The sequence below is a fragment of the Mauremys reevesii genome, linkage group 6 (genome assembly GCF_016161935.1).
Source record: "Mauremys reevesii isolate NIE-2019 linkage group 6, ASM1616193v1, whole genome shotgun sequence".
NCBI lineage: Eukaryota > Metazoa > Chordata > Testudines > Geoemydidae > Mauremys > Mauremys reevesii.
Window position 1 is genome coordinate 19,450,708 of NC_052628.1, and position 16,178 is coordinate 19,466,885.

The window sequence follows — 16,178 nt, forward strand, 5'->3', positions numbered from 1 at the left end:
GAGCGGTAACACAGTGTTACATTCAACACAAGGCCCCGCAGGCCCAGTGGTATCACTGTCTGAAAGGGAAAACCCCAAGCCATGCGTTTGCACTCAGAGTTCAGGAGTCCTGGGCAAAGTTCCAGTCTGGTGGTGAGTCTTGGGTGTTCCTGGTTGTCTTTGGCACCACTAAACTTTCCCCAACAAACCCCTCTTGTGCCCTCTTCTGCCGCTCTCTGCAAACCCACTTAGCTAGCTACAGCCTCCCTTCTTACTACCAATGCAAGGTCACAAACCCCAGTACTCACTGCCTCATACAGTTCTGGGCAGCTCTGGTTTGTCCTTCTCAGGTGATTCCTTCTTGGCACAGTGCTGCTCCTGTCCTGGGGGTGTTGCTGGTCAGCCGCTCCAGACTTTGGGCAGGGTCTTGGCTGCTTCACTATGTGAGGAGCTGCTTGCTGCAGTTCTTCTGTGTGGCGCTCCAGACACATATCATGTTGCTCTCCCTCCCTTCACACTCCCCCCTCAGGGCAAAAATTTAAAGGGGCCACCCTCGCTAAACCCCAAAAGGGTTACACATAAATTTAAGGTTTTAACATATTTGCTTTTAACTTGCACAGAAATTTTTTGAAGTGTTTTATTACATAGTAAAACTCTATTGTTTGGAAAATAATTCATCTTTATTAAGTCGCAACATATGTTGCAAAATGGCTGGTGGCATTGAAAGCACCCACTTATTTGAGATTGTACACTTTGACAGAGCTCATAGAATCGATGACAAACAATGTAATGATAATAAATGTACAGCAAGCGCCACAAAGTTAATAGGGTGCATTGTCTGTTACATTCCATAGATGTGCACTAAGCACCACAAAGCTCCTAACAGTTCCAAACTGCAGGACCCGGCTGAGCACAGTGCGTTACTGTGGCTTGTTGTTAGAGCTCTTTCAAAGCCTCCCTGAACCATATAGCTCCACGTTGAGCTCTTCTGATAGCCCTTGTATCTGGCTGTTCAAACGCAGCCGACAGCAGTTCCAGCTCTCCCTTCCACCGTAATGGATACTTTTCCCCCTGTACTTCACAAATATGCAAGCTGCTGCAGGCAGCTAAACCATATTTTTCTCACTGAGATCCAATCTTGTGAGTAAACTGTGTCAGCGCCTCTTCAGTATACCAAAAGCGTACTCAATTGTCTTGCTGCACCTACTGAGCCAGTAGCTGAATCTCTCCTGGTGCTGTGAAGGTGGCCAGTGTATGGTGTCATGACCAGGGTAGTAAAGGCATAGGCATAAGATCAGTATTGGCATTTCAATATCACCAATAGTAATCTGCCAGGTGGGAAAGAAAGCCCCTGCTTGTAGCTTTCTGAACAGTCCAGTGTTCTTAAAGATCCGAGAGTCATGCACCTTCCCTGACCAGTGAACACTGATGTTGGTTAAGTGTCCCTGAGTAAGCTGGAGTAAGCTTGGCACACCGATCCAGGAATATGGCCTTATGCATCCAAAAGTTCTACAGCCACTGCTCATAATTACACGCCTGCATGGGATGCGATCCCACCAGTCAGTGCTCATTTCTCAGGCCCAAAAGTGGTGTTCCACCATTTGGAGCGCTGTGAATGCCACAACAGTCTTTACTGTGGGACATAGCAAGACCCAATTAATCTGACCTCCAGGAAATTGTCATGTTCCTCAAGCTCTGCAAATACCAGAGGATTGTGCATCCTGTATTTGCAACGCTTGTGACAATAGTGCAGATCTGTGCAGGCTCCATCATTCTGTCAGAGATGGAGGACTGTGACAAGTCCCTTGTGTGTTCTTCGTGGGATTTACAAAAATTATGGTACAGAAATGGCATTATGGGGCCGAGAAAGTTGCATGAAGTGAACTTGACCCCTCTGTCTAAGTCACACCTGCATGACTCATTTCTTCCCCACCATGCATTGCCAAAACTTCCCATAAGTCAGTGTGCTGGATGGTGGCAAGTTGCACACTGGATACCTACCCATGGTGTACTGCACTGTGTATTGAAACAAGCACTCCTGAGTACTGCAGGGTGGATGCAGAGAGCCAAGTATGCATACACACAAGCACTATGCATACTGCGGCAGCTTTATGCTGATGTAACTTGTGGTGGCGGAAGTTTGTAGTGTAGATATGCCCTAAGGGCTGGTCTACTTTACAGAGTTAGGTAAGCTCAACTAGATTGCTCAGGGCTGTGAAAAAATTTATGCCTTGTATAATGTAATTAAGCCAAATAAGGCCCTGGTGTAGACACCACTAGGTATTTTTCTGTCAACCTAGCTAAAACCTCTCAGAGAGGTGGATTTCCTACAGTGACAGAAGCACTCCCTCTGTTACTGTAGTATCTGCACTGCAGCGGTGCCGCTGTAGTTTTTCTAATATAGACATACCCAAAGACATCTGCTAGGGGTTTCATTAATACAAAACTGTATATCCAGCAAACAGAAATTTAAAACTGAATTGAAGAATGTCCAGTTTGTTATCACAAGTACGTTCCAGAGAAATAGGGCCTCAAGGAAAGGAGTTAAATAAAAGTATGTGGTCAAGAATAAAAGCTATACATTTCTATATATTGTTGCAAGAAGCTTAAAAGCAAAACAATAGGTGAGCTAGAATGCCTAGCTAAAGAAGACTGGATGGAGACTGATTGTAATAGACACTTTCGAAACACCGGGAATGTCAAACCAGGGCACTTTGTTGTATATTATAAACTGTACTGGAAGCGCACATTAGGTTGTGGTGGGGGAATAGCACTGTATCTGAAAGAGTATGTAGAAATTTTATCACATTAGATTTCAAGTGGAAAGGACCATGTATCATAATCTGTATGCATACCAATTCCAAATCATCATCATAAAAATATATTAGTAGCATTGTACTAACAGCCTCTGAATCAGAAAAATACATTAAATGTGCACTGTAGAGGAAAATCAAAGATATAACTAAATCAAATACAGATGCAATAATGATGACTTTGACACCCCCCCCCCCCAGCTAGCCACATATCACAGCTGAGCAAGGTTTATAGAAGCAATTTCTCAACCCATTAAATGATTGCTTCTTAGCATTAGTTCTAGAGCACACAAGAGGAGAGGATGCTCTTGACTTGGTCCTAAATAACATAGAAAAGTTGATTCAAGAAGTAAGCTAATGTCCACCAAAAAGTGTGAATCCTTCCCAACTGAAGCCAGTAGAAGGGAACACAAACTATTTCAGATAAAATGTGAATTGGAAATTATAAAGGTTAAGAGGAATTGTGTGGAGTAAATAGATGAAGATCTCAAAAACAAATAAGCCTTATCAGAGTGTAAAGAAAGCAGAGTGTAAAGGAAGAGGAAGATAAGGTCAGTCTTCTCTTGAACATCTGCTGTAGTGATAATGACCCCATTCCGGTAATAAATGAAGCACTGCAGAAGACAGAAATGTCAAAAGAAGAAATTCTGAAAGAAACTGATAAGATGAACAGCTCCAAATAACTAGGAGTTCATAATCTTTATACAAGACTTTTGAAGGAATTAAAGTGTGGCGTGACCTGAGTTTCTAACATAAATATGCACTCTCATTAAAATAATCTACTATACTGTTGGATGGGGGAATAGCACATGTACTTCTCTTTTAAAAAAAGGTGCTAGAATGATCTTGGGAATTTGGTACTGAAATAAGGTTACTAATCTATTAGAATGGTTGAAACAATAATTAGAGCATTTTATAAAACACCTAGGAGAGCAGGAGAATATGGAGGACAAACCAGCATTACTCATAGACTCAAGGGCTGGAAGGGACCTCGAGAGGTCGAGTCCAGTCCCCTGCCCTCTTGGCAGGACCAAATACTGTCTAGACCATCACTGATAGACATTTATCTAACCTACTCTTAAATATCTCCAGAGATGGAGATTCCACAACCTCCCTAGGCAGTTTATTCCAATGTTTAACCACCCTGACAGTTAGGAACTTTTTCCTAATGTCCAACCTAAACCTCCCTTGCTGCAGTTTAAGCCCATTGCTTTTTGTTCTATCCTTAGAGGCTAAGATGAACAAGTTTTCTCTCACCTCCTTATGACACCCTTTTAGATACCTGAAAACTGCTATCATGTCCCCTCTCAGTCTTCTCTTTTCCAAACTAAAGAAACCCAATTCTTTCAGCTGTCCTTCATAGGTCATGTTCTCTAGACCTTTAATCATAGAATCATAGAATCATAGAATTCAAGATCAGAAGGGACCATTATGATCATCTAGTCTGACCTCCTGCAAGATGCAGGCCACATAAGCCGATCCACCCCACTCCTTGCGACCCCCCCCCCCCCCCCTTCAGAGAGGAAGGCGAAAAACCTCCAGGGCCATTGCCAATCTTCCCTGGAGGAAAATTCCTTCCCGACCCCAAATATGGTGGTCAGCTGAACCCCGAGCATGCGGGCAAGACTCTCCAGCCAAACCCTCTGGAAAAGGTTACATCATACCATTGACCCATTGTACTATTTACCAGTGTGGCACTTAGTTGACCTATTGACTAAGCCCGTTATCCTATCATACCATCTCCTCCATAAACTTATCTAGCTTAATCTTAAAGTCATGGAGGTCCTTCGCCCCACTGTTCGGTAGGCTGTTCCAGTATTGCACCCTGATGGTTAGAAACCCTAATTTCAAGCCTGAATTTCCTGACTGACAATTTATATCCGTTGTCCTCTGTGTCACATTAGCACTGAGCTGAAATAATTCCTCTCCTTCCCTGTATTTATCCCTCTGATATATTTAAAGAGTGTAATCATATCTCCTCTTATCCTTCTTTTTTAAGGAAAACAAACCGAGCTCCTCAAGTCCCTTTCATACGAAAGTCCTTCCATTCCACGGATCATTCTAGTGGCCCTTCTTTGTACCTGTTCTAGTTTGAATTCATCCTTTTTAAACATGGGAGACCAAAACTGCACACAATACTCCAAATGAGGTCTCACCAACGCCTTGAACAATCATTCTTGTTGCTCTTCTCTGGACCCTCTCCAATTTCTCCACATCTTTCTTGAAATGGACACAATACTCCAAGCTGAGGCTTGACCAGTGCAGAGTAGAGCGGAAGAATGACTTCTCGTGTCTTGCTCCCAACACACCAGTTATTGCATCCTAGAATCATGTTTGCTTTTTTAGCAACAGCATCACACTGTTGACTCATATTTAGCTTGTGGTCCACTATAACCCCTAGATCCCTTTCTGCCATACTCCTTCCTAGACAGTCTCTTCCCATTACTTCTGTTAATGAAAATTATGCCTTTCCAATTTACTATAATTTCCTGATCATGTCAAAATGGTGATGCAAGGAAAAGGAGTAGATGTCAGTTACCTAGGTTTTCAACAAATGTGTGACAAAGTCCTCCACAAGAAGCTGTTAAAGGAAATGAAGTAGCCATAGGGTTGAAAGGACGTATTATCTTGGATTAGAAGAAACGAGCAAAGAGACAGAGAAAAAAGATAGGAATAAATGGCCAGTTTTCAAATTGGCCAAAGGTTAAATGGTATGCATCTAGGATCCCTGCGAGGACTTAGTGTTGAACAGATTTGTTAAGAGTCTGGAGATGGAATGAACAGTTAAGTTGCAAAATTTTGCAGATTTAATTATTTAGGTTAGTCTAGATAAGACTTTGAGGGACTCAAGGGGGCCTAAAAACATAGGCAAAAATAGTCACCACAATGGAAGCTGAAATTCAATGTTGAAAAATTCTAGGTAGTGCATCTTGGAGGAGTAAAGCACTCATGCAGCTCGATGGGTTCTAAATTTAATTGTAAGCACTCAAAGAAAGATGCAGCCTTCATTGGGGACAGCACAAGAAAGATACCTGCTCAGTGCACCGAGGCAGTCAAAAAGCAAACAAAATGTTAGGATGTATAAAGAATGGCATAGAAAATAATATTGAGAATATAATTATATAAGTTGGTCCTAAGCCTTCACCTTGAGTACTTTATTCACTTCTAATCACTTCACCTCAAAAGAACTTACGATAGAAACATTGAAAGACTTCTAGTTGGAAAGAGTAGTAGGGGAAAAAAGAAGGCTGTTTAGTCAACAGAGGGGAAAAATAATAGAGGTCTTTATTATTGATTGCATCACCTCGCTATTTACATATTTCCACTGGCTCCCCCATTTCTATTATATCAGATAAAAACTGATAGTGTTCAGTTTTAAGACTTTCCTTGGTTTTTGCCTACCATAGCATCTTATATATAACTAAGTTGTCAATCCCACCTCCATCAGTGATACCAGCCTCTTCATATCCAAAATTATACTAAATAGAACAACAGTTTGTTTTAGAAGAGATATAGAGCTTAAACGTATAAGCCAGTCACTATTTACCTATGGTTAGGAAGAAACTTACACTAGGGGCAGGTTATTCTAGTCTAGACTAGACTAGACTAGACTAGACGGAGTGCTAGTCTGATCTGTATGGCAATTTCTATGTTGTTTGCAGTGCTGTAGCTGTATTGATCTCAGGATATGAGAGAGACAAGGTAGTTGAGGAACTGTCTTTCATTGGACTAGTTGTTTGTGAAAGAGAAGTTTTTGAACTACACAGCTCTTCCTCAGTTTTTGTCTTTATCATTTTTCTGTGTGAGTTCATTGGAGAGCACAGTGATTGTCAGGTTTCACCCACATAGTTCTTGTTGGGGCATATGATGCACTGGATGAGGTGCACTACATGTTGTGATAAGTAGGACCCATTCATCTTGAGAGGTGTGTTGAGGGGGTTATTTATCTTCATAGTAGTGAAGATATGTCTGCATGTTTTGCATCTGTTCTGGCAGGGTTTGATGGTACTTTAAGTTGTTGTGTCCTGGTCTGTGGGGAGCTTGCTTCTGATGATGAGCTTTGGTGAGGTTGGGGAAAGAGGCATTGTTTGAAGGCCAGAAGAGGGAGTTCAGGAAAGATTTCTTTCAGTATGGAGCCCTATCAAGTATGGTTTGCAATTGTTGATTATATGGGTGCTAGTGTGGGGTGGTACGTTTATAACTAGGGGTGTGTGGTCAGTGGGATTTATTTTTCAGTGGGTGAAATCAGACCAATGAACTAACACAGAAAAATGATAAAAGACAACATAAGAACATAAGAACCAAAGGTCCATCCAGCCTAGCATCCTGTCCCTGGACAGTGGCCCATGCCAGGTGCTTCAGAGGGAATGAACAGAACAGGTGACCATCAAGTGATCCATCCACTGTCACTCATTTCCAGCTTCTGGGAAACAGAGGCTAGGGACACCATCGCTGCCCATTCTGGCTAATAGTCATAGATGGACCTATTCTCCATTAATTTATCTAGGTCTTTTTTAAACCCTGTTATAGTCTAAATCATTCCAGACAGGGCTTTGTCAAGCTGGGCCTTAAAAACCTCTAAGCATGGAGATTCCACCACCTCCCTAGGTAACCCATTCCAGTGTGTCACCACTCTCCTAGTGAAATAGTTTTTCCTAATATCCAACCTAAACCTCCCCCACTGTTGCCCAGCTCTCACCAAATGCAGCAATGCTCTAGCAAACCATTCAATCTGATGGATATCAAAACTGCTAAAGGTAACTTTATTATCTGTTCTCAGCCTTGTACAAGGTAATGGTATTTAATTTTAAATGATAAAAATAACTTTTGTATTCCCAGTGGACAGTTACTTTAAACATGAAGGCAAAGATACAGGTACATGTCCCCTCAGATCTTACAATTCTGTAAATTATAACAAAAGACTGCATTTTCAGAAGAAAAAGAAACAGTAGCTGACCACAATCAAGTACCAAAAAACCCGCCTTATTTGATTACTCAACTAGTCACTGCACTCCACCCATAGTTTTTCCACATTTTGGGTTTTTAGAAATACTATCCATTGATCACATATCAATCCTTTTATTTTTTCCCCCCTCAGACCCTTACATATTGCAGTCCATTGCTTAAACTGAGCAGCAAGAATAATAGCTTAGCAATTGCCCTTTGTATATGTGACATTTTAAAAGGAAACTATCACATTTCTGATGTAGCAGGTATTCAAGTGCTATATAAATATAGAAACGTGTTTTCCTCAGGAATTAATGTTTACTTTGGTTACAGGGAGAAAATAGAATTCTAATAGTACTTAGAAATCATTGTTGGTGGTGTTTATTTCTTTCTTCTTTACACCCCTGCTGGCTTTTCTCTATCAGTAGTGTGTGTTTGTTTTTGGGGAAGACGGGTGGAACAGTGAAGAAAAATGCAAATTTAAGGAATATCTATTTTACTTTGTTTCAGCTTCTGGTCACATACATTGGCATAGTAGGCTAGATTATCCCCTTGTTTTTTTTAAATTTATTAGTGTCTGAAATGCCAAAGATTTTCTTTCTTTTGTTTGGTTTGAATTTTAGACCAGAATATATGGGTTTATTTTATATTTGTAGAATAGCTGTTATCTTTTTAGGGTTCATGATCTAAAGAACCAATGAGAAGTGACTGGTGAACTAATGATTGGTATTTCATTGATGAAGTTATGTAACTAAAATTTGCATGTACTTAAGCTAAAACCCGCCCAGTGATATTTCAAAGCTATTATGTTTCCTCTCTTGTGTATGGTGTCTTAAATGGAATCATATAATGTTTTCCGTTGGCACTTGCATTACATGTTTTAAATCTCATGAGTTCTCAAACTTTTCTTACGTGTGATGCTTATGTTTATAAACTAACTTTGTCGAAAGATTGAAAATACTAATAAAGTGAAGATGTTATTTTCATTTTAATCAGTACTTTTTTCTTTTTTAATTGCAGGGGAATTTGCCTAAATATTCACACAATTCTCTGATGGTTCAAGCCATAAAGACTAACCTAACAGATCCAGATATACATGTGCTCTTCTTTGATGTAGAAGCTCTGATTATTCAGCTACTGACTGAAGAAGCCTCTAGGCCTAATACTGCACTCATTTCCCCAGAGAATTTACAGAAAGCATCTGGCAGTTCTGATAAAGGGGGGTCTTTTCTGGCTGGCAAACGAGCAGCAGTGCTCTTCCAGCAAGTCAAGGAAACGATCAAAGAGAACATAAAAGAACATCTTCTTGATGATGAAGATGAGGATGAAGACTCAGTGAGACAGAGAAGGGAAGACAGTGACCCAGAATATCGCTCCAGCAAATCTAAACCATTAACCCTATTAGAATATAATCTAACCATGGACACAGCAAAGCTTTTTATGTCCTGTCTTCATGCCTGGGGTTTGAATGAAGTTCTAGATGATGTTTGTCTTGATCGTCTTGGCATGCTTAAACCGCACTGTTCTGTGTCCTTTGGTCTGCTATCTAGAGGAGGCCACATGTCTCTGATGCTTCCAGGATATAACCAGTCCATAGGCAAACCATCATTTGGTAGTGTGGAAGTGGGAAGGAAAATGTCCATTACAGAGGGACTAGGAAGGGGGACATATGGAGTATCACGTGCAGTCACTACTCAGCATCTCCTATCTATTATCTCTTTGGCGAATACTTTGATGAGTATGACTAATGCAACATTTATTGGAGACCATATGAAGAAGGGTCCAATCAGGTATGAAAAGGATTCAGTGTATTTACTTATCTTGTAATAACCTGTTTGCCTTTTGATTTCTTTTATTGTAAAACAATATTTTTGTTTTATTTAATTCTGTTACTCTTTATAGCTTTGTGCTATTGAACACCTATTACAGCCACACTAGCTGAACATGATATGGGTATCCATTATGTTATACATTGTTATGGGTTTTTTTAACACCAGTGTGACAGCACATAAAATGGTTGTAAGAGAGTGAGAATTAGGCTCACATATTTTATTTATTGTTTTCTTAATAACTTTTAAATAGTTTATCAAATTCTAAATAAATTATACTGATGATATTTCAGTTATACTTGGTGAGAAATTAGGGTTATCTGTGAATTGCTAATAAGCCTCAATTTTAATAGCAACTAAAGTGTTTTGATGGGACACACTTTTAATGGGACACTTAAATCAGAATAAATATCTTTTGGAGAATAAGCTTTGAATGTTTTGTCTCATTTTATTTTTAGGCCTCCTAGGCCAGGCACCCCAGAATTGTCTAAAATGAAGGCTCCCCTACCAACTTCCAGTAGTGCAGCTCAAGGGCAAATTAAACAAGGTAAAATTAAAGCCTATGAGATAACTGCCATTTTAGCTCTAGACTGAAATGGTCTAGCTACTCTGTAGTGATGATCACATTGTATTGGTTTCTAGCTGTAAAAAGAAAATACTATGATATTCCATATGAAAATGTGTATGATTGAGATCCATGTGTTTTTTAATCAGTATAATGAAGTGCTGATATTAACATAGTGTGATCACATGACATTTAACTGTCTGCTTCATATAAACGATGACCAAACTCCACTACTCTCTTCCCCATCCTTCCCTGACCCTTGTCAGGAACCCCTCTCAAAAGATATTGCTCCTCAACTCTTTGCTGGTCTTGGGAGTGGTAGAGGAAGTTCCTCCAGAACACCGGTGTCAGGGTACTTCCTGATTTCCAAATCCAAAGGAGGGTTAAGACCTATGCTTGACCTCTGCAACCTCAACAAATATAACAGATACATGCGGGTCCATGTGGTTACCCAATCAGCTACCCTCCCTGCTTTGAGTCAGAATGACTGGTTTGCTGCTCTGGACCTTCAGGATGCTTATTTCCATGTGGCAATTCTCCTGAGCTCCAGAACATTTCTCTAGTTCGTTATAGTGCACTGCCATTTTCAGTACACAGTCCTTCCCTTTGGTCTGTCTTCTGCCCCCTGGGTTTTTACCAAATGTATGGTCGCGGTGATAGCATACCTCAGGAAAAAGGAAATCCATGTCTTCCCATATTTGGATGACTGGTTTCTCAGGGACAGGTCCAGGGAAGAAGTCCTTTTTCGCTTACACATTACACTTCGCTTACTCAACCATCTGGGTCTCATCCTAAACACCAGAAAGTCAATCTTGGTTCCCACTCAGAAAATCAAGTTAATTGGGGCCCTAATAGACTCTATGAGTTTGAGAGTGTTTCTGCTAACCAGCTTTTTCTGGACAATTTGCTACCTTTGTCTCCGTCTGCATTCTCAGCCTTCCATGAAGGTTCACATATGCCTGAGGTTCTTAGGCCATACGTCTGCATGCATGCAGGAGATTCAATTCTCAAAGGTGCACCTTTGCCCTCTTCGCATGTGGCTCAGGACTGTACCTCCCTTCATTGATCCTGGATTCCTTGCACTGGGAACGTATCTGAAGGCATTCCCTTCATCTGGTGCTTTCCAATGAGGACCGTTCTCACCAACACCTCCTTGATTGGTTGGGGAGCACATCTGGGGTCGCTGAAGATTCAGGGCCTGTGGTCGGAGTAGAAAGCTCCACTGCATATCAATGTCCTGGAGGTTTGGGCCATCAACAATGCCTGTCTCACTTTCCTAGATCACATAAAATTCACATACTTACCGACAATACCACTGTGATGTATTGTGTGAACAGGCAAAGAGGAGCACACTCCAGCACACTGCCAAGAGGCGATTAGGTTGTCAATTTTGCATTGATTAGAGTATCTCTCTGATAGTTGATCACTTGCCCAGGGGTACAGAATCATATCGCGAACCATCTCACCAGGAATTTTTCCCTGAATCACGAGTGGTCTCTGAAGTCCAGTGTTCTGGGAGTCATCTTTGCAGCATCGGGTATCCAGTGATCAGTCTGTTTGCCCGAAGGGACAACAGCTGAAAGCTCATCCTCCTTGCCCCAGCATGGCTGAGGCAGTGCTGGTTTTCCAGTCTTCTTGTGCTGTTGATTCAGCCTCCCATATCCTTTCCTCTCCATCCCAACCTGCTTATACAGAATCATGGTTGCACTCTGCATCCTGTGCTCAGCTCCCAGTATCTCATGGGGTGGCTGCTGCGTGGTTGGATGAGGAAGAAGAGCAGTGTTCAGTGGCTGTTTGACAGGTCCTACTCAGTAGTAGAAAACCCTTTACCAGAATGGCCTATTTGGTAAAGTGGACACATTTTCAATGTGGTCATTGGTCTGCAGAGTTCAGCCATTGCTGGCTACTTTGCCAAAACATCTTGGAGTATTTGCTGCATGTTCAGTCATCAGGCCTTGAGCTTCACTTGTTGAGGGTGCATGTAGCAGCAATCTCAGCCTTTCATCCACCCATTCATGGAAGATCGGTGTTTTCCAGTGCCATAGTGGTGAGATTCTTAAAAGGAATCCTGTGCCTCCATCTGCCAGTGCAGGAACCGGTTCCCTTATTGGACCTTAACACATTCTTAGCAGCCCCTATGGGACTTCAGTTCAGGCCTCTGGCATCCTGCCTCTTTCCTTTCTTATGTCAAAAAACTGCATTCCTCATGCTGATAATATCTGCAAGGAGAGCATGAGTGTTGCTAGTTTTGGAGAACTGCATGTAAAGAGGCTCTGCCATCAAAGACAAAGTGATAATGCAGCCACAGCTGTAATTTGTGTCTAAAGTGGTCTTTCAGTTTCATTTAAACCAGGGAGTACATTTGCCTGTGATTTTTCCTATGCTCCTTTCATCTCTGGAGGAGCAGCATCTTCACACATTGGATGTCAGATGATGTCTGGCCTTTTATGTTGACAGGACTAAACCCTTTTGGGCTTCACCTTGTTTGTTTGTGTCATACGCAAACCCTCTGAAGTGACAGGCAGTTTCCTCACAGAGAATCTCTAAGTGGATAACTTCCTGCATCAAGACTGCATATGAAACGGGTGAAAGCTCATTCTGTGAGGGTACAAACTACATCAGTAGTGTTCTTAAGTGATGTCTCGATACCGGACATTTGCAGGGTTGCCACATGGTTGTTGATACATACATTTACAAACCATTATGCCATTACCGCAGCATCCAGAGCAGATGCAAACATTGGGAAGGAGGCCTTGTTTAAACAGACTACTAGACTCACCTTCTGTGGGCAGCTTGTAAGTCAAGTGGACTACACGGCTGCATCTACTCGAAGAAGAATGAATCGTTACTGACTGTAACTGTGGTTCTTCGAGATGTGATGCAGACGTGTATTCCATGATCCACCATCCGTCCCCTCTGTATCAGAGTCTAGTCCTCTGGGCGTTTGGAGGCAAAGAAATTTGTGTGTGTGGGGGTGCCACTGCATATAGCCAGGGGAGGGGTTAAGAGCAAGAGGTGTGAGCACTGCCCCTCTACAGGTGCTGTTAGGCAAAATTCTCTAGCTCTGGTGAACTAGGTACACACACATCTAAGTGCAATACATGTCTCCATCACATCTTGAAGAACCACAGTTACAGTAAGTAACCATTTCTTTTGCCATTATGCTGCTCTATTTATAATCTAGCTCAGTCAAAAAAGCTGTGGATTTGCTTTACCATTTGGAAAGCTACTAGGCACGAGGGATAATTTGTATTTCTTCTCTAAAAGATGGTATTCTCATCTTGGACACACAAAGAGAGGGGCTCTTCTTCGAAGAGGAAATTTGCTAGGCAGCAACATTTGTGAATCTTCATTCTTTTGTTAAACATTAATATTTGCCAGTACTTTCATTAGATAACAGGAACTCAGCTCAGTTTAGCTTCAGGACTTGGATGCATAAATGTACTCAAAATATGCGTTTGTAGGATTGGGGCCAAAGTTGGGATGAGATAAAAGGTTAATGGAGAACTGGAGCTTAATGGCAAAATTATGGTAACAAAAGATCCAGACTAGTTGCCCATTGAGTATTCTTGGATCAAGACGTCTTCCCTTTTTCACCCATTTACTTTCCTTCTTTCTTAAAGAAAGACAATTTTTAAAATTAGGGAGAGCTCAGTAGAGATTGTAAAGAAGTCATACATTTTGTATGAGTGTTATCCTTTTCAGAATAAAAAAACCTGTCATTTTTCTTCCAAATTGCAGTCCTAATTATGATGTAAATAACCTGTTTAAAGACATCAGTTGGGAACTGAATTATATTAGAATGTAATCTGTAAAAATGAAATTATGCGTTGGTGTCAAATCCCTGTATAGCATAGCATGTTCACTTATTTAAATAGTTATTTTCAACTTAAATTTTGTAGTGTGTGTTACAAACTTAATTATGCTTATTATTTTCTCCAAAATTAGAGTTTATATAGTTGTTCTTGGGAAGCTGAATTCTGATTTTCTCCACATTTCTATTTAGTATCTTTCCGTTCCAGGTGGTATTCGTAGGTTAAAGTCAATATTTTCCTATCTCGTTATCCCTATATGTGGTACTTGTGGCATCTTGTCTTCTCGTTGATTTCTTTTGCTATCTTTTCTTTTTCCCTTTTTTTTTTTTTTTTTTAAAGATCAATTAGTAGAAGTGAAATTAGTGCACATTGGGGCATGTTTGATCTCCATCACTTTGACCAGCATCTGTGCTGAGAACACTAGAGTCCAATGTCATTGGGCTATTTGAGCCAGCCGTTGTAACTTCCAGTTACAGTGATTGATATAAATAGTGACATTTGGAGGGAGCTAGTCTAAGAAAATGAACAGATACTTTTCCAAGTAAATTACCGGGCAGTTTATTTTTTATAAAACTCTCTAAACTTTTTATTCTCATAAATCAGATTCAAGGTTTGTTGTTTTACCATATCTAGTACATTTAATTTTTCTTTAGATAAAATAAAAGGTTGGCAATTTATGCTAGTTATCCTTTCACTTTACACGTGCCATCATGATGCGTTCTCGTGGAAATTATGGAAAAAAGTAGTTTTGATGCAGATGTCCTTACAGTGATAAAAGAAGTTTATTGCATGAAAAGCAAACATACCATTTAGAAGACAATGGTTAATCTGTTCAGGAGCCTGAACCTATTGTTGTTCTGCAATGGAATAAAGGAGAGGGATTAATTTGAAGATGCTTGTGCATGACATATGGTAATTTCTCTATAGGAAGGAAGTGTCAAATAGTGACCTCTAAATCTTAACATTGACCTCTGCTTGTAGAATGTGTGTGACATAAGGTTTGCCTGTCTTTTCATATGATAATTTGAGTCATGGAGCATTAGTGGGACTATAATGTTTATTACTAGTTTTGGACTGCCTTTGCACTAAGAAATTATGCAATTTACAAAATGGCTATTTCAAAGCCTGATGTACTTTAATTTAGCAATTACAGTTTTGTACAATGTTACATTAAAAGTTGCTTCTCTACAGGTGTAGTTATAGTATTAAGTGTATTATAGTACACACTTCGTATGTTCATGTAGGTTTTCTGCTACAGTTTATTTGTATAGGGCTTTATTGAGTGTAATTTTAAAATGGTTTTAATAGTTTCAGACATTTAAAACTAGATGAAGAACTAGAATTGTAGGAAGCACTCCTTCATTGGTAGAGTGATGGATTAGAAGGGATGCCTTGTTATAGGAGTATTTCTAGTTTTTGTAACTAGTAGTACGAAGTAGCAAATCGCTTAGTTTTGGGAATAATCTTTTTAAAGTGTCATATTTGGTGTTTTTTTTTAATTTCACAGACATGATTTGAGTTTTAGCTGCATTTAGTTGATGTGCTGTGTAATACTGTGAAATTCATGCTATATTTTAAAGCAAATTTGAAATCCTTTAATTTACAATGAGTCTTGTCTATTCCAAATAAGCAAGTTTATGTTTGTATCTTTGTATTTTCTGCAACTGCATGTCTTTCTGTCACTGATGTTACACTTCTGGTAAAACCTAGAATATTTTTATTTTATAGTTGATGTAGTCACAGTTTGTCTCAGTTTTTCTTTTTTCTTTTTTCATTTTTCAGTAACACTAATCAGTTTTTCAGAAATGTCTATCTTCATTTTCCTCTCTTTTTCTCTCTCTCTTTTTTTTTTTTTAAATTTCTTCTTCTTTCCTCTGCAAGTTGCTCCTGCTGTTTCTTCTAGCACTGAAGCTGATCGCTCTGGCTCTGACCCTGCTCCTACTTTACGTAGCTGTTTCTTAGTAAATGAAGGTATTCGCTCCACATTTTCTATCTACTCGTCGTTTACTTACAACTGATGTCGTTATCATTGTTATGACATGACTCTTTAATCTGCGTATTCATTTGTTTTGGGAGAGATGCAAATTGAAACTTGTCATCTCCAACTTTGATCATTAATACCGGGTAAAAATGTTGACGAGGATTAGTTTTAATTCATATTTCCTGAATTTTGTGTAAATCATGTTTACTTTAAATCCATGAGAATTGTTTATAGACATTATTTCCATTT

At 40.0% G+C, this 16,178-nt stretch overlaps 1 protein-coding gene across 5 annotated transcripts in view; it reads left to right on the plus strand.

Moving 5' to 3' along the window:
• WDR7 (WD repeat domain 7) overlaps positions 1-16,178 on the plus strand; it is a 359,332-nt gene that overhangs the window by 97,022 nt on the left and 246,132 nt on the right. For 4 of the 5 annotated variants that reach the window (XR_005600425.1, XM_039544674.1, XM_039544673.1 and 1 more), the window contains 2 exons: positions 8,760-9,529; positions 10,027-10,115. Coding sequence is in view for 4 of the 5 variants with exons in the window: in XM_039544674.1 (XP_039400608.1) it covers positions 8,760-9,529; positions 10,027-10,115 (859 nt within the window). In the remaining variant the exon portion in view is untranslated. Of the gene's footprint in view, positions 1-8,759; positions 9,530-10,026; positions 10,116-15,829; positions 15,920-16,178 lie in introns of all 5 variants that reach the window. The other variant, XM_039544675.1, reaches the window with a different exon arrangement.